This window comes from Malaclemys terrapin, chromosome 4 (assembly GCF_027887155.1).
Source record: "Malaclemys terrapin pileata isolate rMalTer1 chromosome 4, rMalTer1.hap1, whole genome shotgun sequence".
In the NCBI taxonomy this organism is placed as follows: Eukaryota; Metazoa; Chordata; order Testudines; family Emydidae; genus Malaclemys; species Malaclemys terrapin.
The window spans coordinates 107,582,166-107,608,457 of NC_071508.1; the positions used below are offsets into that span (position 1 = coordinate 107,582,166).

The window sequence follows — 26,292 nt, forward strand, 5'->3', positions numbered from 1 at the left end:
AGTCCTCGGGAGCCAAAAAATCTTACCACATTATAGGTGAAACCGCGTTATATCGAACTTCCTTTAATCCACCGGGGTGTGCAGCCCCCCCCCCGGAGAACCGCCTTACCGTGCTATATCCGGTCGCATTATATCGGGGTAGAGGTGTATCTAACATAAACCTTCCTTGCTTCAGATTAAGCCCATTACTTCTTGTCCTAGCTTCGGCAGAAACAGAACAACTGATCACTGTCCCTCAACATCTCTGAAGACTTATCAAGTCCCCCCTTCAATCTTCTTTTCTCAAGACTAAACATGCCACTTTTTTTTTTTTTTAAACCTTTCCTCATATGTCAGATTTTCTAAACCTTTTACCGTTTTTGTTGCTCTCCTCTGGACTCTCTCCAGCTTATCCTCATCTTTCCTAAAGTGTGGCACCCAGAACTGGACACAGTATTCCAGCTGAGTCCTCACAAATGCCAAGTAGAAAGGGGAAATTAACTCCTGTGTCTGGCATATGACATTCCTGTTAATAGACCCCAGAATGATATTAGCCTTTTTTTGCAACTCCATCACATTGTTGATTCATTCAATTTGTGATCCACTATGACCCCCAAGTCCTTTACAGCACCATTACCACCTAGCTAGTTCTTTCCCATTTTGTGCTTTATTAATTTGTATTACTGTAGCACCTACATGCTTTATGGGCCATGACCCTCCTGCAGCATTGCAAGAGGAAAGGGGGTGACCACAGGAACCCTTCAGTGGCCACTGGCAGAGAACCCCTGGCCCCATACTGTAACTTACATCAGGGCTCACACACTCATTGCCCCAACACACTATTGTCAAAACAGCTCTCTCAAAGGTGTCATCTAAGGTATCATATGTAAACTGGCAACACACTGGTTCTGAAAATCATTGTGTGATGTATGCACGGATTGTATACAAAGAGTTGTAGATGTGTGCTGGAAATAGGATTTTAAAATGCATTTGGGAGGCACAGAATGAACCCAGACAAAAATGTGCATTTACTTATGTGACCTGTTTGATTACAGGCAAAAGGACAACAGAAATACATTTACACGTATAGTAAACAGACATCAAGCTAAACAAGAGGGGAAGACCACCATTTAACAACCACGCCGGGGGACAGAATCTGCACCCCAAGAAACCTTTCTGAGAAGGACAATGGACTTTGAAGTACTATAAAGGGGAGCAAAGAGACAGTTTAGTTACCCTTCACCTAAGGGTTGATAGGGTATAGCACCCGTTGTGCCTATTAAAGCCGATCCTCTTGGCCTGAAAGGCAAGAGTGATGGAAACTTCACTGTAAGCAAGAAACTTGTTTATACAAAGATTGTAACTTGCTGAAATTAAGTTTTAGTCTCTAGAAAGTGTTTTGTTTCCTTTGTAACCACACTTGTCTTCTATTCCTATTCAGGAGGGAGGGATAACTCAGAGGTTTGAGTATTGGCCTGCTAAACCCAGGGTTGTGAGTTCAATCCTTGAGGGGGCCACTTAGGGTTCTAGGGCAAAATCAGTACTTGGTCCTGCTAGTGAAGGCAGGGGGCTGGACTCAATGACCTTTCAGGGTCCCTTCCAGTTTTATGAGATAGGTATATTATATATTATATTATATATTTAGTATTAGTAGTAGTACTACTTCAATCTCTGTTCTTTTTTAATAAACTCAGTTTTGTAATAAAAACAAGAATATCTCTGTGTGGTGTATTAAACTGGAAGGTGAGTCCTCAGCAAGCAATACAGGCTGGCGTGTACATTTTCACTTTGGAGGCAGTGAACTTAATTTCTGTGAATGTCCAGTGAGGAGGGACTGGACACTCCAGAGAAACATCTCTGGGTAACTCAGGAGTTGGGATTCACGGATTGTTATCTGCAAGGCAAGATTTGGACTAACAGAGTCCTGAAGAGTTTGGTGGCAAGGCAGACAAGCTAATGTCTCAGGGAGCTCATACATGGTTTGGGAGCAGCACAAAAAAAAAAGCACCCCTCACTTGCTGAGGCTGAGAGAAGTTACACAGGGGCTCACAATTCTGGGTACCCCAAGCAGGAGGTCACACATCTGTCTATACATTCTATATTACAGGAACAGTTTTCCTTAAAATCCTCTTGGGTGTCTTTATTAACTATTTGTACTACCATGGTACCTAGAAGCTCGAGATATAGACCAAGACCCCCAATCGCACTAGGCATTGTATAAACAGTGACCCATGTTAAAGGTTAATGGAGTGAGGGAGGAGCAAATGCACATCTCTGCTGCCGCTACTACTGTTTGATTTGATTCTACCAAAGAAGTGCATAGGGTAAAACAATAAAAGCTATCTTCATGCCAGAAAAGCCTAGCCTGCTATGTACTAAGGCCATGTCTACACTACAGCTGTTACAGCAGTACAGCTATGGCACTGCAGCTGTGCCACAGTAGCATCATAGTGTAGATACTTTCTACAGCAATGTAAGGGGTGTTTTGTCAATGTACCTTTCCAAGAGGTGGTAGCTAGGTTGAAAGAAGAATGCTACCATTGACCTTGCCATGTTTACACTGAAAGGATTAGGATCAACCTAACTATGGGAGTCAAGGTGCAAAAATGCCCTCAGTGATATCAATTTAATTTTTAAGTGCAGACCAGGCCTGAGTATCTGTGTGGACCCTGTTGCCACACTCTATTCCTATTTCGAAGAGGGGTAGCTCTTGGGAACTGTTAATGAACGGCAGCAAGGTCTAACCAGATAATTTGCATAGATAAGCCCTATGAGACTTGCAGTCTCCTCCCTGCAAAGCGTCCCAGTAACAACTAAGATTAGCAGCCTGTATGTCTACTAGGGAGAAAGATCAGTTCTCCCCATTCCCTAGTACGTCACATAAGCAGAGACTCATTAGACTCAGCTAACTCTTATCGCCTACTTCAAAAACTTATGCTCCAGTTGTCTGATGAGTTCAGGAAAGCTCAAGAATTTTTTCTTTCAACTTAAAGAGGGTTGGGGTTTTTTGCTCAACAACTAAAAAAAATGCCTGTAAGCATGCTCAGTGGACATCTAAGTGCCCAATACTGCTAAGACTTGTGCTCATAAATGACTTTATACACCTGAATAATCCCATGGTGAGACCCAAATGTACACTGAACACGCTTAAAAAAAAAAAAAAAAAAAAAAAAAAAAAAAAAAAAAAAATCTCCAGTGTCTTATAATACAAGAACAAGGAATTTTGCTCAAAATGTCCAAAATAATTGACCTCTGTGCTGAGACCAGTTATAGAAAATCTCAACTCCAAAAGCAGAATTTTCAGGAAGTTATGAATAAATTAAAAATATAAAGGCTATATAAACAACGCTAGTTAAATCTTTACTACAGCATTTGCAACTTACAACAATAGTATTGAATAAGTTATTTCTATTTAAAATGCACCCATGCAAAGTTCCAAAAATCCTTGTATTTGATAAACAAATAATTACATTTTAAAATGTAATTAAACTGTTAATATAATATGATTAAAATAAGTATGGAACAAAGATCTAATAAGTGTTTATCTCCAACTATAACATTAAGCCACCACATGCGTTCTAATATAGATAAAATTTCATAAAGTAAACAGGACAGCACTCATTAATTCATACAAACAATCTACTAGTGTGGATTAGTTTAGATCATTTTTTCTGTACCTGTAGAATGGAATACACTTTCTGATGTAGTAATGAAGGTATGAAATAAAGATTGTTTTCATTGTGTGAGCCAACAGTAGTAAATGCAGTCCTGTACACTATATGTTAGTGATGTCAAAAATGGAGAAAGAATGCAGGAAGTCAATAAGAACACAGTAAACTATCATTATAGCTTTATTATCCATCCCCTTAATTAAATCTACAATCATTTAGCAAAGCTGAGATGTTATGGAACAGCAGGAGACTCATTCTGTAATCATGTTCCGTTTTATCCATTAACATTTTATTTACACAATATTAAAGAAAAAACATTAAACAGGAGAGAATAAAATTGAGGGGGGGGGAAGAGTCCATTCTGTACCTGTAACACCGATTGTACTCCGGCTCGTATATTTTGCTCAGCGACATCTATTTCCGATATTTTATGAGAAGCATCTTGGTGGCAGCCATTTCTTGTCCAACTTGAATTTTGAACATGACCAGAGTTTGTCATTTTTTCCTGAAGCATAAAAATATTTTGTTTCTTAAACTCCCAGAGGAAAAAAAACAAAACAAAAAATTGGTTTTTGCCCTCCCCTCCCTTTTTTTAATTTTATTTATTAAAGTAAAAAGAGAAAATATGAGCTGAAAATGACTCCTAAAAGAGCAGCCTGCCTCCCAGAGACTGGGAAATGGAAGAAGAAGGTGTATGTCCAGGCATCTTAAAAAAAAGATACAATGTAAAAGTCACAGAACAAATATTCAAAATAATAGGGGGAAATTACCATATATACTCGATCATAAGCCGGTTCATTTATAAGCTGACCCTCCCGCGATAGATAAGTATTTATGGAAAATGTTTATGACCCATTCATAAACTGACCCTATAATTCAGGGGTCAGCAAACTTTGGCTCCCGGGCCATCAGGATAAGCCGCTGGCAGGCCGAGATGGTTTGTTTATCTCGAGCGTCCACAGGCACAGAGGTAAATCTAAGTAAACTAAGTGTCCCGGCGCGCCAGCTGCTTACCCTGACAGGGCGGGACAGCAACTGTTGGGGAAATTTGGGGGGGGAGGGGGAGAAGCTGGGGGTCAGGGGAGTAACCCCTGTGTAACCACCCCCAACATAACCCCCCCCCCCCCAGCCCAGGACCCCCACACTCTCCCCATCCCCTCCCTTCCCACCTTATCTGGGGAGGGCCAGGGGAGGATCTCTCGCCTGGCTGGAGCTGCTCCAGCAGGCTGGGCAGGGCGGCCGCAGCCTGCTCCGGTGGGCCAGACCAGGCGGTGCGGCCGCAGCATGTTCCAGCGGGCTGGGCGGCACAGCCGCAGCATGCTCTGGCAGGCAGGGCCGAGCGACACGGCCACAGCGTGCCAGCCCCAGAGCTCCAGCTGCTTCGGAGGCTGGGGGGAGAGCAGCATGGCCAGAAGCGAAGAGACTTTGGCCCCGCCTCTTCGCTTCTGGCTCTGCTGGCTGTGCTGCCTCTCCTTGCTCCCTCTGTTGGGGGGGGGGGAGGAGCTGTGTCCCACCTCTCCCTCTCTATACCCGTTCGTAAGCCGACCCCCTTCTCTGGTGTTTCCCTTTTTTACTAAAAAATTTGGCTTATGAACGAGTATATACGGTAATTGCTACTTTGTCTCATTCTGCTTGGAACTATTTTTCATATAGTGTAAGGATATAGTGCACAAAACCATCTCTCTAAGTTAGTTTATAGTTAGCAAGGAACCAAAAAGTAATCTGTATGGATACAATTTTGTCACAGTAAAATTAGGCAAAATTTACAGAGCAGTCATGGTAAAAATGTACAAAATCAGGATATGCCCAAGCCAGAGCCAAAGAAGTCACTGAATCCGTGACCAAATCACATCCTTACTAATAAGCCATACTAGGGAGTACACTAGGCTCCTTGTACTGAAGTCACTGGGGAATTTTGCAGTAGACTTAAAATGTGCAAAGTCAGGCCGCAAAGGCATTTGGCTTTCACCCTGTGCATACTTTATTTATTTATTAAAACCAATGAAAATGCTTATGCTTATAGCTATTTTGAAGGGAACTGAAAAAAAAACCACAGGATTTAAAGATGGTAACGGTCTGACTATTAGAGAAACTTATAATTTTGTTTTTGGTCCCCAAACTGAGGAGTTTTCTTTTAGGAAGCTCTTTGTAGGAGAATACACAGTGTCAAGTTCTAAATATAAACATAATCACTAACATTAAATTCCACTGTTATAATTTAGATTAGGATTAGGTTTTCAAAAGGCATATGAGCAGTTAGGTGCCTGGATTCCAATTGAAAGTTAATGAGACTGTCTGTGCCTTTGAAAATCTCCCCCTTAAATTTAATTTAAAATAGGATTTTTCTGTATTTGGTTTGTTTTATTTAATGCTGGCCCCTAGAATGCCGAGTTAAAAAAAAAATTCTGGTCATTTGCATAAACAATCTGAACAGAGAACCAATGTGAAGGGGAGGTGGAGGCAGGAATTGAAGGATTTGGCAACATAGCTTTGGGGGGGCGGGGGGAGGAGGCACCTTTACTGTGCTGCTACTCTATTTACTCATACCTGAGGGGACAGATTTGTGCCCTTCACAGTTTTCACCTCAATATTTCCTTTCATTCCTCGTTTCCAACTCCTGCACCAACCAGACTGCTATGTGGAAACGAAGTACATATGCTAAATAGTTCAGGAAATGAGACATCTATTTAACAATAGTCTTTTTAAATTTGAAGTCTCTTTTTTTTTTTACCTCATCTCTCTCTTTTCCCTTCTCTGCTGAATTATGTTCTGCAACATTTTCATCACTATCTATATTTACAGATGTCAATATTTCTTCAGGTTCTTTCATAAATAAAGGCTTATCTTCCTGTTGGATCCATTCTTGGTAAACCTTCACCACTTTCCTCATAGCAGCTGCTTCGCAAATTGGCAACAAAAATGCCTAGTTGGGGGGGGAGGGGACAAAAAAGTTATAATATTTGGAGACATGTTAGAATCGAACTACATTATCTCACCATACTGCTAGTAGTAAACAGTTTCAGGAACATGCATTTCAATTTATGGATATGATACGAAAATAGAAAGTTGACGTGACTTAATTTTATAAAAAAAGTTTTTAGGACTCACTATACTGTACATTCTGTCTCTTTGGGGGAGATTCAGATCACTCTGTAGTAGTAACCTGTTCTCATTATTTACTATCTCACCACATAGAGTTTTCAACTGTAGGAAAGCTCCCACCCCAGGCATCATGCTCTACAGATGGAGGAACTGCTGCAGCCACTCTGCAGGAATTTAAACTAATGCTGATTTACATCAGCATTAAATTTATTAACTTTCCCCATCTGCAATCTGGAACACCCTGATAGTCGTGAGGAGGGCGAAGGGGGAAGAACAGAAAAAGTTTTTGAGGAAAAAGTGACACCTGGCAAAAAAGCTGTGCTGCTAGGCAGCTGGATGTAGTTAGCAGGGAAAGGGAGCAACGGCCAGTGGTACTCCATGCGGACCTGTTCCCGCATAGAACTTAGGGGCCCTGCTGATACTGAACACCAAACTCTCATTAAAAGAAAAGAAAAGAAAAAAGAAAACTCAGTGGAAACTTCTGCTGCATTCAGTCCCATACATGGGGGGAGAAAGAGTAAAGGGCAATAGGGTTCTTAATTATATTAGCCATGTGAATTTGTACTGATAACAAAAAGCCATGTTTTACTGCTGCTATGAATGAGTGCTGCAAATCAAATGACAGAAAAAGCATTTTTCTAACTACAGTTATGAAAAAAATGTATGTCAGGAAGCCAGTTTGCTTGCAAGATGCTGCCCTCTTCAGGAAGTATTATGTAACTGTGGGGCTAATACAAAAGTGCTCTCAGATCAGCCATCTCTAATGTAAGTCTTGGGGTTCTGCTAAACTTAACTATGTTCAAAGACAGTCTTTGCAATATACTTACTGGAAATTTAACTTTCTTTTAAATTCACAACTTTATCAGCTTTTGCACTTTTACTATACTAGTTGTATTAAAAAGAATAAAATAAACTGAACCAGTGTGCATTTCCCAGGAGCCATTGGATATACCAATATCCCAAAGAAATGCATGATTCTTGATATGAACAACTCATTCTCAACTTCAGGACTGAACACTTTAAAGGAGTATCAGAATGGCACCCAGCTATTCTGTGACTTCAAAGTCAGCTAAAAAGTAGGATAGGCAACTGCTATCTTTTAGAGTTTCTTATATTTTTGCTTTGTAACACAGAATGCCCTACAGCTTTCAAAATGCAGGAAATATGATGTGGCTGAGGGAATGTTGCCACACCTGCTGGGCCACTGTTATTAATGGATTCACAGACTCCAAAGCCAGAAGGGATAACTATGATCATCTTGTCTGACCTGTGTGCACAGCCTGTAAATTTTTTTTTTCCAGAAACTGGATTAAGACAGGTCTTTTGGGCCTGGTCTACACTAGGCGTTTATGTCGAAGTTAGCGCCGTTACATCGAATTAACCCTGCACCCATCCACACCGCAAAGCTATTTAGTTCAACATAGAGGTCTCTTAAATTCGACTTCTGTACTCCTCCCCGACGAGGGGAGTAGCGCTAAATTCGACATGGCCATGTCGAATTACGCTAGGTGTGGATGGAAATCGACGCTAATAGCTCCGGGAGCTATCCCACAGTGCACCACTCTGTTGACGCTCTGGACAGCAGTCCGAGCTCGGATGCTCTGACCAGCCACACAGGAAAAGCCCCGGGAAAATTTGAATTCCTTTTCCTGTCTGGCCAGTTTGAATCTCATTTCCTGTCTGGACATCGTGGCGAGCTCAGCAGCACTGGCAACGATGCAGAGCTCTCCAGCAGTGATGGCCGTGCAATCTCAGAATAGAAAGAGGGCCCCAGCATGGACTGATCGGGAAGTCTTGGATCTGATCGCTGTGTGGGGCGATGAGTCCGTGCTTTCCGAGCTGCGCTCCAAGAAACGGAATGCAAAGATCTACGAGAAGATCTCTAAAGACATGTCAGAGAGAGGATACAGCCGGGATGCAACGCAGTGCCGCGTGAAAATCAAGGAGCTGAGACAAGGCTACCAGAAGACCAAAGAGGCAAACGGACGCTCCGGATCCCATCCCCAGACATCCCGTTTCTACGAGGCACTGCATTCCATCCTAGGTGCGGCCGCCACCACTACCCCACCACTGACCGTGGACTCTGAGGATGGGATATTGTCCACGGCCGGTTCCTCGGACATGTTAGCGGACGGGGAAGATGAGGAAGGAGATGAGGAGGACGAGGCAGTCGACAGCGCTTACAACGCTGATTTCCCCGACAGCCAGGATCTCTTCATCACCCTTACAGAGATCCCCTACCAACCGTCCCCAGCCGTTAACCCGGACACAGAATCTGGGGAAGGATCAGGCAGTAAGTGTTTTAAACATCTAAACATTTATTTTTAACAGAACAGGAATATTAAGAATAACAACAATGGGTTTCTCATGATCAGTTTGCCCTAGGCGCTTAATGTTTCAGTCCTGGGCAGTGCAACTATTGAAAAAAAATGTCCAGTTTAGCATGATTGTTCTGCCCAAGCCGCTCTACTGTTTAGTCCCTGCCAGTGCAGCTACAGTAAAATGCGGTCTATATGTCCGGGGATAGAGCAGAAATCCTCCTGGGACATCTCGAGGAAGCTCTCCTGGAGGTAATTGGAAAGCCGTTGCATCAGGTTCCTGGGGAGAGCGGCCTTATTGGGTCCTCCGTAGAATGACACGTTTCCGCGCCACGAGACAATCAAGTACTCAGGGATCATTGCCCTGCACAGCAGGGCGGCATATGGCCCTGGTCTTTGGAGGCTTTCCCGAAGCATTCTTTCTTTATCGCTGTCTGAGATCCTCATCAGGGTGATGTCGCTCATGGTGACCTGCTTTGAATTAGGTAGGGGAATGTTAGTGTTGGGACTGCTTGCCCGTTCCTTTACAGAACTGTAACCGCTGGTTTGCAGCCACGCAGTGGAGGCGGGAGAGGGGCAGCATACAGGGATCGTTCCCGGGGACAGCTGCGAGGGGGTGGGACAGGGGCAGAGTTCCTGCTTGCCGGATTGCTGGCAGCAGGGACTGACATTGCTTTCAATGTGAAAGGAGGCCAGTGCTAATATTAAAGTTTTAAGCTGCCACAAGTCTACGGCTTATCATGTCTGCCTGCTACACAAATTCCGGTGTCCTGCCCCGCTTCTCAGATCTGCTGTGCAAGACCCCAGGAACTGAATGCGAAGGCCGAGAATTCGACCTTGTCCTGAGTGCGCATGTGATAGGTGCTGTGCATGGTCTTGTTCACAGAGAAAGACTATGTTCCCACAGCCACATCTGCGACTGTCTCACAACCTAGCCTGGCATCACACTCCCAGAGGCTAGCGCAGATTAGGCGTAGGAAGAAGAGGACACGGGAGGACATGTTCTTGGAGCTTATGGGCTGCTCCTGAGCCCAGGCAGCACAGCAGACCCAGTGGCGGGAGAACTTGTCCCAAATGCACCAAGCAAACATGGATCGGGAGGAGAGGTGGCGGCAGGAAGACCAGCAGGCGACTCAAACGCTGCTTGGACTAATGAGGGAGCAAACGGACACGCTCCGGCGCCTTGTGGATGTTCTGCAGGAACGGAGGCAGGAGGACAGAGCCCCGCTGCAGTCTATCTGTAACCGCCCTCCCCCGCCACCAAGTCCCATACCCCCCTCACCCAAAGTGCAAAGAAGGAGGGGCGGCAGAGTCCGTGCAAACTCTCACTCCACCCCTGCAGACAGCTCTAGTAGTAGAAGGCTCTCATTCCCCAAAATTTGACAAGTTCTTTCCTTCCCGCCTCACACAAGCCCCCGTCCAAGTTTCACCTCCCAGTTCCATGTGTAGTTGCTAATAAAAAATACGTTTCTGTTAATTACTGTTTCCATCATGTTCTTTTGGAGGAGGGGGGGAAGGGGGTTGGTAATTGGACAGGACAGTCACCTTTGGCAGGGTACATAGGCGGGGGGCAGGTCCAGCAGCAGGGCACATACACAGTGCAGTCACTAGTTACCCTGGTCAGTCTGGGAGGTGGTTTTCATGTTCTGTGGTGGGGGGTTGGTTGCTCTGTGACTTTGTGGCGGGGGAGGGCAGTTACAGATCTTATGCGGCGGTCCTTATCCTGGATCACAGAGCCACGCAGCAGGGGATCTGTAACCGTCCTCCCCCTGCCACAAAGTCACATAGGCCCCCCATACACACAGTCCCGATCAGGAGGAGTGACAGGCTCACTAGCTTTCAAAGCCTCCCGGATGCACAGCGCGTCCCGCTGGTCTCTTCTAATTGCCTGGCTGTCTGGCTGGGCGTAATCAGAAGCCAGGCTATTTGCCTCAACCTCCCACCCCGCCATAAAGGTCTCCCCCTTGCTCTCACAGAGATTGTGGAGCACACAGCAAGCTGCTATAACAATGGGGATATTGGTTTCGCTGAGATCACAGCGAGTCAGTAAGCTTCTCCATCTCCCCTTGAGACGGCCAAAAGCACACTCCACCACCATTCTGCACTTGCTCAGCCGGTAGTTGAAGAGTTCTTTTTCACTGTCCAGGGCGCCACTATAAGGCTTCATGAGCCAGGGCATTAGCGGGTAGGCTGGGTCCCCGAGGATGACTATAGGCATCTCCACATCCCCAACAGTTATTTTGTGGTCCGGGAAGTAAGTACCTTCCTGCAGCCGTCTAAACAGACCAGAGTTCCTGAAAACACGAGCGTCATGAACCTTGCCCGGCCATCCGACGTAGATGTTCGTAAAACGTCCCCTGTGGTCCACCAGTGCTTGCAGCACCATGGAAAAGTAGCCCTTTCTGTTAATGTACTGGCTGGCCTGGTGGTCCGGTGCCAGGATAGGGATGTGAGTTCCATCTATGGCCCCACCGCAGTTTGGGAATCCCATCGCTGCGAAGCCATCTATGATCGCCTCCACGTTTCCCAGGGTCACTACCTTTGACAGCAGTACATCAACGATTGCCTTGGCTACTTGCATCACAACACCACCCACGGTAGATTTGCCCACGCCAAAGTGGTTCGCGACTGACCGGTAGCTGTCTGGCGTTGCAAGCTTCCAGAGGGCTATGGCCACTTGCTTCTGGACAGTCAGGGCTGTTCGCATCCGGGTGTCATTGCGCTTCAGGGCAGGGGACAGCAACTGACAAAGTTCAAGGAAAGTTCCCTTCCGCATGCGAAAGTTTCGCAGCCACCGGGATTCATCCCAGACCTGCAGCACTATGCGGTCCCACCACTCAGTGCTTGTTTCCCGGGCCCAGAATCGCCGTTCCACGGCATCAACATGACCCATTGCCACCGTGATGTCCTCGGCGCTGGGTCCCGTGCTTTCTGAGAGGTCTGTGCTACTCTCAGACTTCAGGCCCTCACTGCGGTGCCGTAGCCTCCTCGCCTGACTTATCTGCATCTGCCTCAGGGAAAGGTGGATGATAAGCTGCGAGGCGTTGAGAACGGCCACAACTGCAGCAATGGTCGCAGCGGGCTCCATGCTCGCAGTGCTGTGGCGTCCGCGCTGTCACTGACTAGAAAAGTGCGCGAACTGATTTCCCGCCGGTGCTTTCAGGGAGGGAGGGCGGGAGTGATGGACGGATGACGACAGTTACCCAAAAGCACCCTCGACACATTTTTTTTTTTACCCAGAAGGCATTGGCGGCTCCACCCAGAATTCCAATGGGCAGCGGGGACTGCGGGAACTGTGGGATAGCTGCCCACAGTGCACCGCTTCCAATGTCGACGCTTTCCCCGTTAGTGTGGACTCACAAAGTCAAATTACTGTCCTTTGTGTGGACACACACGTTCAACTTTGCAATATCTATTCCAAGAATTCGATTTAAGTAAAATCAAACTACTCTCGTAGTGTAGACAAGGCCTTAGTAAGGCATCAAATCTAATTCTAAAGACGCCATAGGATGGTGATTCCATAATCTCCCTAGGAGTAAGCTCCTCTGATGTTTAATTACCCTCAGAGCAAGGAAATTGAGTCTTATTTCAAAGTTGAGTTAGCGTACCTTCAACTTCCAGCCACTGGATCTTGTTATGCCTTTGTCAGCAAGATTGAGAAGCCCCTCACTATCAGATATTTTCCATACACAGTGATCAAGTCACCTCTCAACCTTCTCTGATAAGCTAAGCAGATGGAGCTCCTTAAGCTTCACTTCACATTATTGTTTTCCAGCCCTTGAAACATTTTTGTGACCTTTTTTCAAACTCTAACATTCCCACATCATTCTTCAACTGTGGACACCATATCTGGGCACAGCATTCTTGCAGCTGTTTTACCAATGCTGTGTACAGAAGCAAGGTCAGTTCTCTACACCCATTTAATAGTCACCTTGTATACGTTCAAGGATCACATTAGTCCTTTCTGCCACAGCAGTGCACTGCCTGCTCATTGAGGTGGTCATCTACAACAATCCCAAAATCCTTTTGAGTTACTGATTCCCAAGACAGTGTCCCATCCCATAGATATAGCCTGCATTCTTTGTTCCCAGATGTAGTAACCTTGCATTCAGCTGTATTAAAACACATTTTGTAGGGTTGTGACCATTTAACTAGGAGATTCAGATCACTCTGTAGTAGCAACCTGTTCTCATTATTTACTATCTCACCACATAGAGTTTTATCTGCAAACTGTAAAAAGATTTTATATCATCTAGATAGTGGATAAAAACATTGAGTAATATTGGACCAAAAATAAATAAATAAATAATCAATCAATCCCTAGGGGACCTTGCTAGTAATGGGGAGACAGCAGTAATTGGGGCCATTAAGAGCTACATTCTGAGATCTGTCACTGAACCAGTTTTTAATCCGTCCAGCATGGGCCCTGTTTGTTTGACAAGATCTAATCTTCCATGAAACCATGTTGATTGACATAAGAGGCTAAAAATATACTTTTGTTGACCGAGTTCTGAATTAACCATTCCATTATCTTACTTGGGATTGACATCAGACTAACCAGTCTATAGTTCCCTTGGTCATCCCTTTTACTCTTTTTTAAAATATTAAAGTTACTGGCAGTCCTCCATTCCTCAGTTTTCCAAGATTTGTTAAAAATTAACATCAGAGGTAAGAGAAAGCCTCAGCTAGAGCTCCTCAGACAGTCCCATTAAGACTGTTGGATATAAGTTATCCAAATGTTTAATTTTAGCAGATGCTGACTTGCAACCTCCTTTGTTACATAGTATTCTATTCCATCCATAACATCAGAAGCAGTTGACACATCCTCCTGTTTTGTTTCAGATACAGAACAGAATTATCTACTGAACATTTTTGCCTTTTCTGCATTATTATTTATAATTTTATCATCTGCATCCAGCAATGGACCTATGCCTGATCTACGGTTCTTTTTGCTCCTAATATGTCAGGGATGGCCAAACCATGCTCATGAGCCACATGCAGCTCTTTTACAGTTAAGTGCGGCTCAAAGCATCCCCCCCATTCTCTGCCTATCAGACTGAGGGGGTTGTGCCTCAGGGCTTCTGACCTGAGGTGGGGTGGTGGGGCTAGGGGCTTCTGTCCAGCAGGGAGGGAGGTGTGCCTGCCAGGGCTTAGAGCTTCAGCCCTGCTTCTGCTGAAGTCCCTAGCCCTGGCAGGTGCACCTCCCCTCCTGCAGAGTTGAAGCCCCTAGCCCCAGCAGGTAGCCCTCCCCCGCCCCCACTCGCAAGGCTGAAGCCTTGACAAATGCACCTGGCTCTTGAACTTCTGAAAATTACTGTATGCACGCAGCTCGAAGGATCAGTAAGTTTTGCCACCCTGTAATAGGTTTTGAAAATACAGTACTTCCTCCCCCCTACTCTGTTGGCCATTGATATTTTCATGTGTTACATGCTCACTCTCCGGATGAGAAAGTGGATGGAGCAAGCAGCCAGACACAGAACCCTAAGGCTGACCTCCCATTCACATTTCAGGTGGCATGAGAATGGGCTCAACAAGTCTAATAGCCTTTTAAAGCTCAACCCACCCATATCTTCCTAATTTTCTGTGGTCTGAGTGCATTCTAAGGCATAAAGCTCTCTAAGGTAGGGACACTCTTTTCACCACATGTCCTAGGTGCTATGCAGACAACCAGAGCTTGATCCCAGGGTACCTAGGTACTACTGTAATAAGAATAAATACTAAAAATACAGCCCTTGAGTGCAAGAAATTTGAACCGAACATGCAATGAAAGAGATTACAGGCATTTAACCAAAAACTACCCAGTTTACATGTATGCATTTCCAGAAAAGTGTCTAAATGAATAGTGCACCTATTTGAAAATGCACATTTCAAGATTTAGATGCTTTACTGAGAATGTTCAGTATGGCATTTTCAAATAGAAACTTAATTTGAACCCAAACTTTTCATATTCAGCTATGGACACACTTCACAGTGAGGACCACATATTTACACTGCAAGTTTGAAATGCAAATATTTAGGTTGCTTCAGTAAAGTGTAAAATCTAGCAAACAGATTCCGCTTCTTGCCAACCTCACTGTATAAATGAAAAACAGAGGAAGGGATTTTTCTAAAGCTTTCTCAAAGAAAAAAAAAATTTCCTACAGCTCAGCCCAAATCTGGAACTGACTGCAGCAGCTAAGAAAATTTTATGCTAAAGAAAAAGGAGTTGAACAGGTTGCTTATTTTGACTCCCTCCTCAAATCTGCAATGCCTTCTTCACTAACTTTTTTGAGCATTTTTTGAAGTGTTTTTAATAAATACATCAATCACTTCTTATATAATGGAAAGTTATTTTCCTCCTAATTACACAAGGTTTATATACTGTTTGAAAACTAAACTTCTCAAATTCTCTTTTTACTGCATTAAACTAAGATGATCAACACATGATTTGATCATCTTAAATGCTCTCATCCTAGAGTAAGATATCAAAAAATAAATTAACTGATTCACCTAAAAATATAGTAGAATGATGCATTAGTACTAATTCACATTGACTAGTATTTAAGTTAGATTTTAATATCAGAATATTTTTCATTCATCTTCATGTGAAGTTCAAACATTTTCCAGCGTTCTCAATTTCCCTTCATTGCAATGAAACAGCAAACTAGCAATATAACTAATTAGAATGTGAGTTTACCACAGTGAGTGACAACTTCGTTTTAACAGCGAATACCCTTCCCTTACTCTATCTCCCACCAGTAAGTTTCCTTTAAGCAGAACAAATGAAGTAAGTTTCACATTGTATCTTACTGTGGTTTTAACCTTATATGTTGTCAATTTTGTATAATTTATAGGTTCTTAGTCACAAGCAACTGGTAAAAGGGCTTTTACCTGTTTTACCTGAAATCTTTAACCTGTTTTTATTGTCTGATTAAGATATTCTTTTAAGTGAACTTCATAAAGTCCTACTTAAGCATGTACAATTACAGCATCCTACCATTCTTCCACATTACTTCACAGATACTTTTACAGCACTGGTTAAAATATGCAACTGCGTACAATAGTGCTCTTGTAAAGTTTCATTATACTTTAAATTCTTAGGATCTGTGCATTTACCCTCTATCTTATAGGAAAGACATATAGGAACAGAACTACTCCTTTGCCCACTTCCATTCATCTTTGTTTGATACTTGCCATTTTTCCAGATTCATAATGAGACAGGGAACAGCTAGGCAATCCAGATGGAGGATTTTTGGCTCCCAATATAGTTAATACCAGATAACTTCGCTAAAAGTGTCCACATTACATGAAGTCAAAGTTATGTCACTCAAGTGATGAAAAAACAAAACAAAACCAGGAACCACAGGTAGATTTTTCATATTAGTTGTTTTAAATTAGCTTTTGCTTTCTACACAAGGGAGAGAGAGAGGTGGAAAACAGATGGCAAACTTTGCTGAACAAATCACCATTGGCCTAAATTTAAAAAGAACAATGTAAATAAAAACAAGGAGTCTGGTGGCACCTTGTTGTTTTTGTGGATACAGACTAGCACAGCTACCCCCTGATACTTGACACAATGAGTGTAAATAAAAACACAAAGTTTTTACACTTATGTACACTCTTACTTAATACAACCTATTTGAAACAAAAGCTATAAATGATCAGGGTTTAAATAAAAAATAAAAAATTCTTCCACACTTGAGGGTTTCTTTACCTGTCGAAATATCTCTGTAAGAAAGTTTACATTACTTCTTTTAGAAGAAAAGACTTTGCGGACTATTTCAATATCAGTTAGATGCTCTTCATCAATACTACAAAGGCTGGAGGAACTTGGTTCTCTCTCTGTTAGGGTGCTTGTATTAGAATGAGATTGTTCTGGCTCTGCATTTCTATCCGGTCTATCAGCACTGTCGTTTTTACTGTCTTCTCTAGAAGCCATGCTAGCAGCTGCTCTCTGAAACAAAAGAGCAAGAAAATAGTTCTAGTAATACAATTTGAATACAATTCTTAAAACAGCACAGAGAATTCTGCAGACAATGTGAGAAAAGTATCTCAAAGCACTACATATCTACTTGGTTATGTAGAAAGTTAGTGGTTGCCTGAAGCCAGTTAAAGTACGGATCTCAAGCACAAGGGAAGTCCAGTTATTGTCCAGTCAGATCAATGACCTTTTCTAAGAATTCTAATCTGTGTTTCCTTCATTCAGTTTGCTAACCTATAATTTGACATTTCTTGGAAGTATTTAGAAGTATTAGCACAAACAACCCAGTCTTACAAAACCTCAGCAAACAGAGCCACTGAGGTCAAATAGAATTTGGATTGCTGGACTGGGCTGTAAGGAAAACTGAGCATATCACCTTATGCAGAGAAATTACTGTAGATTTACTTCAACAATTCACCAAAAAATAATTTACAGATAAAAACATTTCTGTAGGTGAATGAAAACAGTACTTCACAGTATATTTCTATTGTTTTGGTAGAAAAACCAAAGATTTAAACATTTGGCAATTCTTTCCAAATTGGATTCAGGTCTTGAGATTTCATTTAAAAACAAATAGCCTTTCTTCAATTAGCTAAAACCAAAAGCTATGTCTACACAGCCGACACAGTACTTTAACATGGCTGTGTAATCCCGGCTCCAGTGCTGAGAGAGAGCTCTCCCAGTGCTGTAATAAAACCACCTCTGTGAGGGGAATAACTACCAGCACTAGAAGCCGCGGCTCTCAGCACTGTAGCACTATCTACACTGCCACTTACAGTGCTGAAACTTGCATCGATCGTGGTGTGTTTTTTGACACCCCTAAGCAAAGAAAGTTTCAGCGCTGTAAGTGGCAGTGTAGACAAGGCCTAAGAGAAACATACAGTGGTAGAATTTCAGTGTTGACATCACAACAGAAGACTACTAAGAAGTCTTTCAAAATAAAGAAAAAACTGTTTGAAATGTGCATTTGGTGATACCTGAATATTCTTTGGCACAATTTCACCACCTTCCATCCCAGGAATATGAGGTCCTGTATGAGGTTTTGGCTCAAGCCAGAAAGACACCAGCCATCGAATGACAATAACACGAGCCTTAAGGAAAGGTTCCTTTGTGCAATATATCGCTTCATTGGTTTCAGCATCTTTCTTTACCATTACATAGTGCGGCTTTGGTCTCATTTGTGGTATCTCTGTGATGAAAAGCAAGCATTTTAAAATTCGCATCAGAAGAAAGGCCTATCACCTCAAAGCCCTATCCAACCCAATTGAAATCCCAGAATTTCTGGGTTTTTGAAACTCTCAGTGCAGCACAATCATTGATTCCACAAGGGGATGGGACAGTCTCTCTCAACAGCAGCAAAAGGGTAGAGCATTAAGCTTCAAAAGGCAGCCCCTGGAAATTGTATTATTGGCCTAGAAGGCTGCAAACATTTTCCTATTGGATGAACTGCTCCATTTACCGTTTCTTTATGCTCTCGTAAACAATTCTTAACAAGTAAAGCTTAATTTATACAGTATCTTTTTATCCAGAGGATTCCCTAAGCGGTTTCAAAATTATGTACTCTATTGAGGAATTCTATAGCCTGCCACTGATATGGAATGAAACCCAGCAAAATTTTAACAGCAAACAGCAACACTACACCACTGTTCAGAACAAAAGGTAAAGGAAACCACCTTCCAATTAAAACTACATGAGCAATTTTAAGTGGCCAAATGCAATTACCCAAACTGGACTTTGGCCCAAACAAGCACAGCATTCTCATTTAGGGTGGGAAGAAACTGTCGTAGGTTTATTTAGAAATTAAAAATTGTTTATAATTGATCAAATAGGTTATTTAGCAACAATTCATAGATGAAGTAATTCACCCATTTTGCAAAGGGTTATTTCATACCACTTAAGTCCTGTGGTTGAACCTCTAAGGGTTGTGGGGGGGAAGAATGCAGGTGAATCAGATGCAAAGTGATAACACATTCCTTAAGTGGGTCAGAAAAGGTATCCTTGCTGGTCTATGTGGGTCTAGTGTGGAAGGTCATGAAGCGAACAGGCGGTGGTCATACTAAAACAAGCATCATGAAATCTATGTTGATGTAGTTCCACGGTTCCAGCACCCCTGGCATGGTGGGTTCAGGGCCTCTATTCTAGTCCATAGGCTTTAATAGCCTGACCTTTGTCGAGGCCAGCAAGTGGGAGGAAAGTATGTGGCATGAATTTCGTCTCCCCAACTTATAGGCTTTGTTTAAGTTAGGATGTAAAGGTGTGTTGTTAAATTGTGTTAGCTAGCTCAATCTAACCAACACCTTTTAAAACTCTAGTTAACACAAGGCAAGTTATATTTTAAAATATGCAAAATTTGTCAATTTAGAGTTTGGGAGATGCCAAGCTCTTAACATAACCAGCCTAGCACATGCTAACATATAATTTGCATTGTCTTGACTAAACTTTAGACGGTATTATGGAGTCCAACTGATCTGGCTCTATGTCAATGGAGTGGATGTTACCCAATGAGCAACACTGCTAATTTCTTTTGGATCCACAGAACTAACAGGTTTTTTTTTCTCTTCTAAATGTAATTTATCCATGATTCAGGGTGCATTGATTTTTTTTTTTTTTTAAACTTGGTTCTTAGAGCAGTGAGTGTATCCAAATGATGTATATGGTTTAGATGGAACAGCAGACTGCCTCCTGGCATAGAAGCTTGGATAAAAGATTGACTCACCTAGAAGCTGAAGAGTGAGTAACATTTTGGAGAAGAGGAACTTAAGACAAACTTGAAAAGATCTTGTCTAATTTTTTAGAAACCTTTGATTAATTCTTAAGTGGATAGAAATAGATAATGCTCTCCTTTCCCCTCACTGCCCTTAATCCTTCCGCTCCTTTCCCTCCCATCCCATTCCTTTATATTTTGTTCTTTAAGTTATTCCCTTCTGTTGTCCCCAGATTTTAGGAACGTGGGGTGAAATCAAACTATAAATTTTTAAAAATGATTTTTTTAAGTATGTAAGAGTTACTTTAATTTATTTAAAGTGAACCAGAGCAATACAGCATCCTGGCTCTTAAATAATTAAAAAAAGAGAGGTCAAGCGGTGCTTCCATTAATACAGGTGAACTCAATAGAACTAAAAACATACATTATAGATAAAGGCCACATTTCCTAAGAGATCCAAGTTCTCTGCAGGCAGGAACTCTATATGCAAGTTACAAAATGTTTAAGCATCTGTAAAATCATTAAACACTTACCAAGTACAGGATTATACAAACTGGTCTCCTTACAGATGTTTGGAAAAATATAAGGCAAGTAATATTTTTTAAAATATGAAAACAAGAATGAAAATCCCTTTTCTTGGTTTTCCTTGTTCTTCCATTCTAAACTCTTGACCTTAAAGAAAAAAAAATAATTTTTTTGAGGTTGAAACGTGGGAAATATTGAAACAAATATTCCAAGTATATCAAATGTTTCAGAACTTTGCTGTAGTGTTTTTTTTAAGCTGTCAAAAAAAAATTTCAGTTTTAATTAAATTAAAGGTCAAATGCATTTTCAAGATTTGCTAAACGGAGCAAAGATAAAGTAAGAGGAGAGATCCTATTGCTTAATTATACAAGAGAGATTATTACATTAGGACTGGATTGTATGCATTTTAATAATTATAATGTTATATTTTCAAAATGGTGGGAGGGACTGGCTAGCTGAGAGATTAATATGACTATGCAAAGCTTTTCCTCTAAGCTCTAGATGCAGCAGAATACTTAACCATATATGTAATTTTAAACACATGTAGAATCCCATTGAAATCAGAGATTACACATATTTTTAAAGAGTATCAAGCCTGAGGTGGCCCCTCCAGAAGTTGGTTTAATTTGTAGTAAATCATCCTTCTGTTTCAAAGTTACCTTCCAAAATAGAAAAATATATTTGTGCTTACCTGAAAAATTTCTCTTTTTTTGTGCAATAATGGCCAGAGATCTATTACAATGGGTACTTCAGCCTGCTTGCAGCTTGAGAGCAAAACCAGACCTGTCGATCACTGACAGCCGGGGTATGCTCTGTTTTCTGAAGTTCCTTCCAGTTCAGGTAACTTCTACAGCCAGGATAATTCAAATATACTTTCTTAAATTACAGACTGAGTAAATATGCTTTGAGAAAAAAAAAATCAATTTCTCCTACTGCGTAATATGGTAAATTTGACCTAGTGACAACATATCCAAATCCTTGAATTTCAGTTTACATCTCTGTCCTGGATAATCCACTTGTCTCCAGAATTACTTATTACTCAAAGGAGGAAATTTTCAGGTAAGCACTGAAAAGTTTTCCTATTCTTCTTCATGCTAAGGTCCACAGACCCATTACAATGGGATTTTCAGAGCAGTGCCCTTTCAGAGATTATCCTTCAGATATGGACATTCAAAACAAGATACTTGTATATAAACTCTCTCCTCCATCTAGTCGAGGGCAGTAAGACACTGAGAACTCTTCTGCAAAAGAAAGTTAGTGGCATTGGCTATGATTGGATGACCAGTCTGCAGAACTTGGTCAACTGATGGCCATCTGCAGATCTCAGTACAGGACTACTCTGCTCTGCAATTGTGAGTGCTCCTAAGAACTGGACTCTGATGTTTAATTGAAGTAAGAACTGTTCTTGAATTTACTCATGGAATGGATGCATGACAATTATGAACAGTTCCTGTTTGAATTAAAAGTATAATGGGACTTTGTTAGAGAAAACTCCCAACCTGAATTTTAAAAAAAAAAACTCATTGGGAAGCCTACTCTAATGGATAACAAATATAATGACACTTTCTTCAGAGATTCAATCTGGATAGTGCTGGAAGATGCAGAATGAGGTTCCAAGAACATACTGAATGACCTTGCAGGGTTGGAATCAGGTCGATGCCCAAATGAAGCATTTAATATTGGATTGTACAAAACTTCCTTTTCTTTAAAATGTTGAGAATATTATACCTTAGCTTAGCAGAATTTGATTCTTATAATTTCTACAAATAAAAATAAATATTCATGTTAAGCTTTTTTTATTTTTATGGATTTTAAATTTTCACAGTTGTGAAAAATTATGGGGAGGACAGTCATTGTGCAGATTGTTTCTGTGACACCACATCATTAAGGCCATCTTCATCTTGTTAACAATTCTCCTCAAATAAGATCTTATGCCCAATAGTATTCATCTTCCTCAGGCCTATGACTGACTTTCCTGGCAGTGTGTGTCTGTTTGACCTGAATCAAAAGATAGTTCAGAAACCAAATCACTCTATATATTCTTCAGTCTTCTCTCTCCAGAACCCTGACCAAAAATATTTTCCAGGAAGAGATAAGTGAATTTCAGTCTTCTCTAAAGCCAATAATATTGTTACTATGATCCCAGAGACCAACCCTGGAATCACGTCAGTTCAAATGATAATAGTCAAATTTGGAAAAAGAAAAAGGCTGCCACCTGGCTGCAAAACATAATTGTCTGAGGATGGTAAAATGGGAATTCTTGAAGAAAAATCTCCTTTAGGAACGTAGATGATTCATCTGTGCTCTGTTTGTTCTCAATTCTCAGAGGATAAAAGTAGGATGGGGAGACGGCTTTAATGCTCTGATCTGAAGAAAGTTTATGGATGATTTCATTCATGTAGTGGCCTTTCCATGGGTTGTTGAGACTGGGAGTGGGACAGAGCTGTTTCTAAAATTCTTGCACAGCTCCACAGGGTCTCCCCTCTGGACAAGATCCAGTGATCAATACCCCATCTGATCAAAGTTATACAGATAGCTCTAGTATTCTCTAACTGAGAAAGCCTGGCATCACATGGGGTCTTACTCCACATGCAGCTGGTTAGGAGGCCTGCAAATATCTCTCAATAGAGATGAACAAGAGAGATCAGTTAGTGACCCTCCACTTGTTCTAGCTGCCTCTTACAAAGAGGTATTTTCTCCTGTTGTGCTTCAGACTGCTTCAATTTCCCATATTACCAGTATTCCTTTCCACAGTACCTAGCAGGAGTCAGGATTGTGACTTTACTGATGACTGAATAGTCTCAGCTTTCCATAAAAGTTTTCAACTGTATCTCTCAGACAGCTGGGAACTGCGTTGTCTGAGTGCCTTACCCCGAGAACCAGAGACTCATATGTACCTGCATGAAACAGATTTGAATCCTATTTCCCCCTCACTCACTTTTTATCCACGGAGAAGCTCTTGGTCACACAATTTTGAGTCCCATATTACTTGTAATTAGGGCTGTCAATTAATTGCAGTTAACTCACATGATTAACTCAAAAAAATGAATCGCATTGTTAAACGATAGAATACCAATTAAATATTTTCAGATGTTTTTCTACATTTTCAAATACATTGATTTCTATTACAACACAGAATACAAAGTGTACACTGCTCACTTTATTATTTTTATTACAAATATTTGCATTGTAAAAAAAGAAACAGTATTTTTCAATTCACCTCATACAAGTACTATAATGCAATCTCTACCATGAAAGTGCAACTTACAAATGCAGATTTGTGTGTTACATAACTGCTCTCAAAAACAAAATGTAAAACTTTAGAGCCTACAAGTCCACTCAGTCCTACTTCTTGGTCAGCCAATCGTTAAGACAAACAAACTTAGTTACAATTTGCAGGAGATAATGCTGCCTGCTTCTTGTTTACAATATCACCTGAAAGTGAGAACAGGCATTTGCATGGCACTTTTGTAGCCGGCGTTGCAAGGTATTTATGTGCCAGATATGCCAAACATTCGTATGCCCCTTCATGTTTCAGTCACTATTCCAGAGGCTATGCATCCATGCGGATGATGCTCGTTAAAATATAATGCGTTAATTAAATGTGTGACTGTACTCACTGTTCTCCCCCAAGATGTCTCCTGCTGTTTTACATGAATTCTGCCATATATTTCATGTCATGGCAGTCTCGGATGATGACCCAAGCACATGTTTGTTTTAAGAACACTTTCACAGCAGATTTAACAAAACGCAAAGAAGATACCAATGTGAGATTTCTAAAAATAGCTACAGCACTCAACCCAAGGTTTAAGAATCAGAAGTGCCTTCCAAAATCTGAGAGGGACAAGGGGTCAAGCATGCTTTCAGAAGTCTTAAAAGAGCAACACTCAGATGTTGAAAGTACAGAACCCATACCACCAAAAAAGAAAATCAACCTTCTGCTGGTGACATCTGACTCAGATGATGGAAATGAACATGCATTGGTGCGCTCTGCATTGGATCGTTATTAAGCAAGAACCCATCATCAACATGGACGCATGTTCTATGGAATGGTGGTTGAAGATGAAGGGACATATGAATCTTTAGCGCATCTAGCACATAAATATCTTGCGACGCCAGCTACAACAGGGCCATGCCAATGCCTGTTCTCACTTTCAGGTAACTTTCTGGCCGAAGTAGGACTGAGTGGACTTGTAGGCTCTAAAGTTTTACATTGTTTTATTTTTCAGTATTTATTTATTTTTGTACATAATTCTACATGTGTAAGTTCAAGTTTCATGATAAAGAGATTGCACTACATTCCTTTATGAGGTGAATCAAAAAATACTATTTCTTTTGTTTTTTGCAGTGTAATTATTTGTAATCAAAAATAAATATAAAGTGAGCACTATATACTTTGTATTCTGTGTTGTAATTGAAATCAATATATTTGAAAATGTAGACAACATCCAAAAATATTAAGCAATAATGGAATACCATTTAAACAACGCAATTAATTTTTTTAATAGCTTGACAGCCCTACTTGCAATATTATCCACCCATGTTAGCACTGCTTGTAAAAGTATGCAGGGGCACTTAGGGAGTCAGAGGACTTTATTTTTGTTGTACTAATGACACCTGGAAGCTTTCACACCCCAGAGAGGGGACTGAAATGATGCCAGCCCACGCATGGCTGCCTTTGAAAGGCCTGTATAGTGAAGAGACCACTCTTTCAGGTAAAGATCTCCCCAGTTAAAAATCCTGAGTCACTACTCAGGATAGCCACATTTATATGCAGTAGTGATACCACATTACATTTTAAACTAGTACACAAATTGGGAACCTGCTGGCCTTATAAAATGGAGGCTGGGAAAGAATGAAAAATAATGGCAAGCCAAGAAACTCTTTACTGCCTACTGACTCTTCCAGATCTGGGATGCTGCCCCTCTCATCACTCCATAACCATCTGCTCAGGGGAGAAAGTAGAGGCAGTGGTGAGGCAGGGAAGCTGGGAACAAAAACCTGGACATTAGGCCATGCTGACCCACAATGACAGCTGGGAATGATAGCCCAATACTTTCACATTCTTTTAGGTATGGCAGGAAATTCCTACCCCACTATTACATCCTTCCAGGCTACATGAGAAAGAATATATAGCTATAGCTTGCCTTGGGCATCTGTAGACCTCCTAAGCTTAGTTTCACAGTGAATTCTTGCCTCACAATCTAGTGTGAAGATATATTATTTGATTCTCAGCTGATTTGGACTGGAGGTCTTTTTCCCTTAGGAGAAAGAATTCTCTTGGGAGGTTCAGGGAGGGGTGCACACCTACAGGAATCAACATATGTTTATGGCCTGGTCTTTTCTGCTCTGATCTGCCATGCTGCACTCTGTGGAGCTGAGCAGTGGAAACAGGTACTGAGGATTATCTGCTCTGCTGCACTCAGAAAGGTGAGCAGGGGAAATAGAACGAATTTATTTCCCTTTTCAGAGTCTGTTCCCATAAGCCTGATTCAGAGGCAGTATGAAATCAGGCTCAGAAGACTCCAAAAATATTTCAAGAGGCTAGTGATCTCCCTGTCCTCCAAGAGGCTTGGTTTATTTGTTTCCTCTCCCACAAATGGGCCCCTCCTGAGTTCCTCAAGAAAGGTAACCTACTGACCGCTATACGTACCTACATGCCTCCAGCTTCCATCCAAGACACATCACACGATCCATTGTCTACAGCCAAGCCCTAAGATACAACCGAATTTGCTCCAACCCCTCAGACAGAGGCAAACACCTACAAGATCTTTATCAAGCATTCGTAAAACTACAATACCCACCTGGGGAAGTGAGGAAACAGATTGACAGAGCAAGACGGGTACCCAGAAATCACCTACTACAGGACAGGCCCAACAAGGACAACAACAGAACACCACTGGCCATCACATACAGCCCCCAGCTAAAACCTCTCCAGCACACTATCCACGATCTACAACCTATTCTGGAAAATGATCCCTCACTCTCACAGACCTTGGGAGGCCGGCCAGTCCCCGCTTACAGACAACCCCC

The 26,292-nt window shown here is 41.8% G+C and overlaps 1 protein-coding gene across 3 annotated transcripts in view; it reads right to left on the bottom strand.

Moving 5' to 3' along the window:
* Positions 1 to 26,292, bottom strand: part of RALGAPA1 (Ral GTPase activating protein catalytic subunit alpha 1) — a 245,567-nt gene that overhangs the window by 183,257 nt on the left and 36,018 nt on the right. For all 3 annotated transcript variants that reach the window (XM_054025345.1, XM_054025347.1, XM_054025346.1), the window contains exons 8-12: positions 20,268 to 20,406; positions 18,008 to 18,219; positions 16,764 to 17,003; positions 6,382 to 6,573; positions 4,018 to 4,155 (exon numbers count right to left, since the gene is read on the bottom strand). In XM_054025345.1, coding sequence (XP_053881320.1) covers positions 4,018 to 4,155; positions 6,382 to 6,573; positions 16,764 to 17,003; positions 18,008 to 18,219; positions 20,268 to 20,406 — 921 coding nt within the window. The remainder of the gene's footprint in view (positions 1 to 4,017; positions 4,156 to 6,381; positions 6,574 to 16,763; positions 17,004 to 18,007; positions 18,220 to 20,267; positions 20,407 to 26,292) is intronic.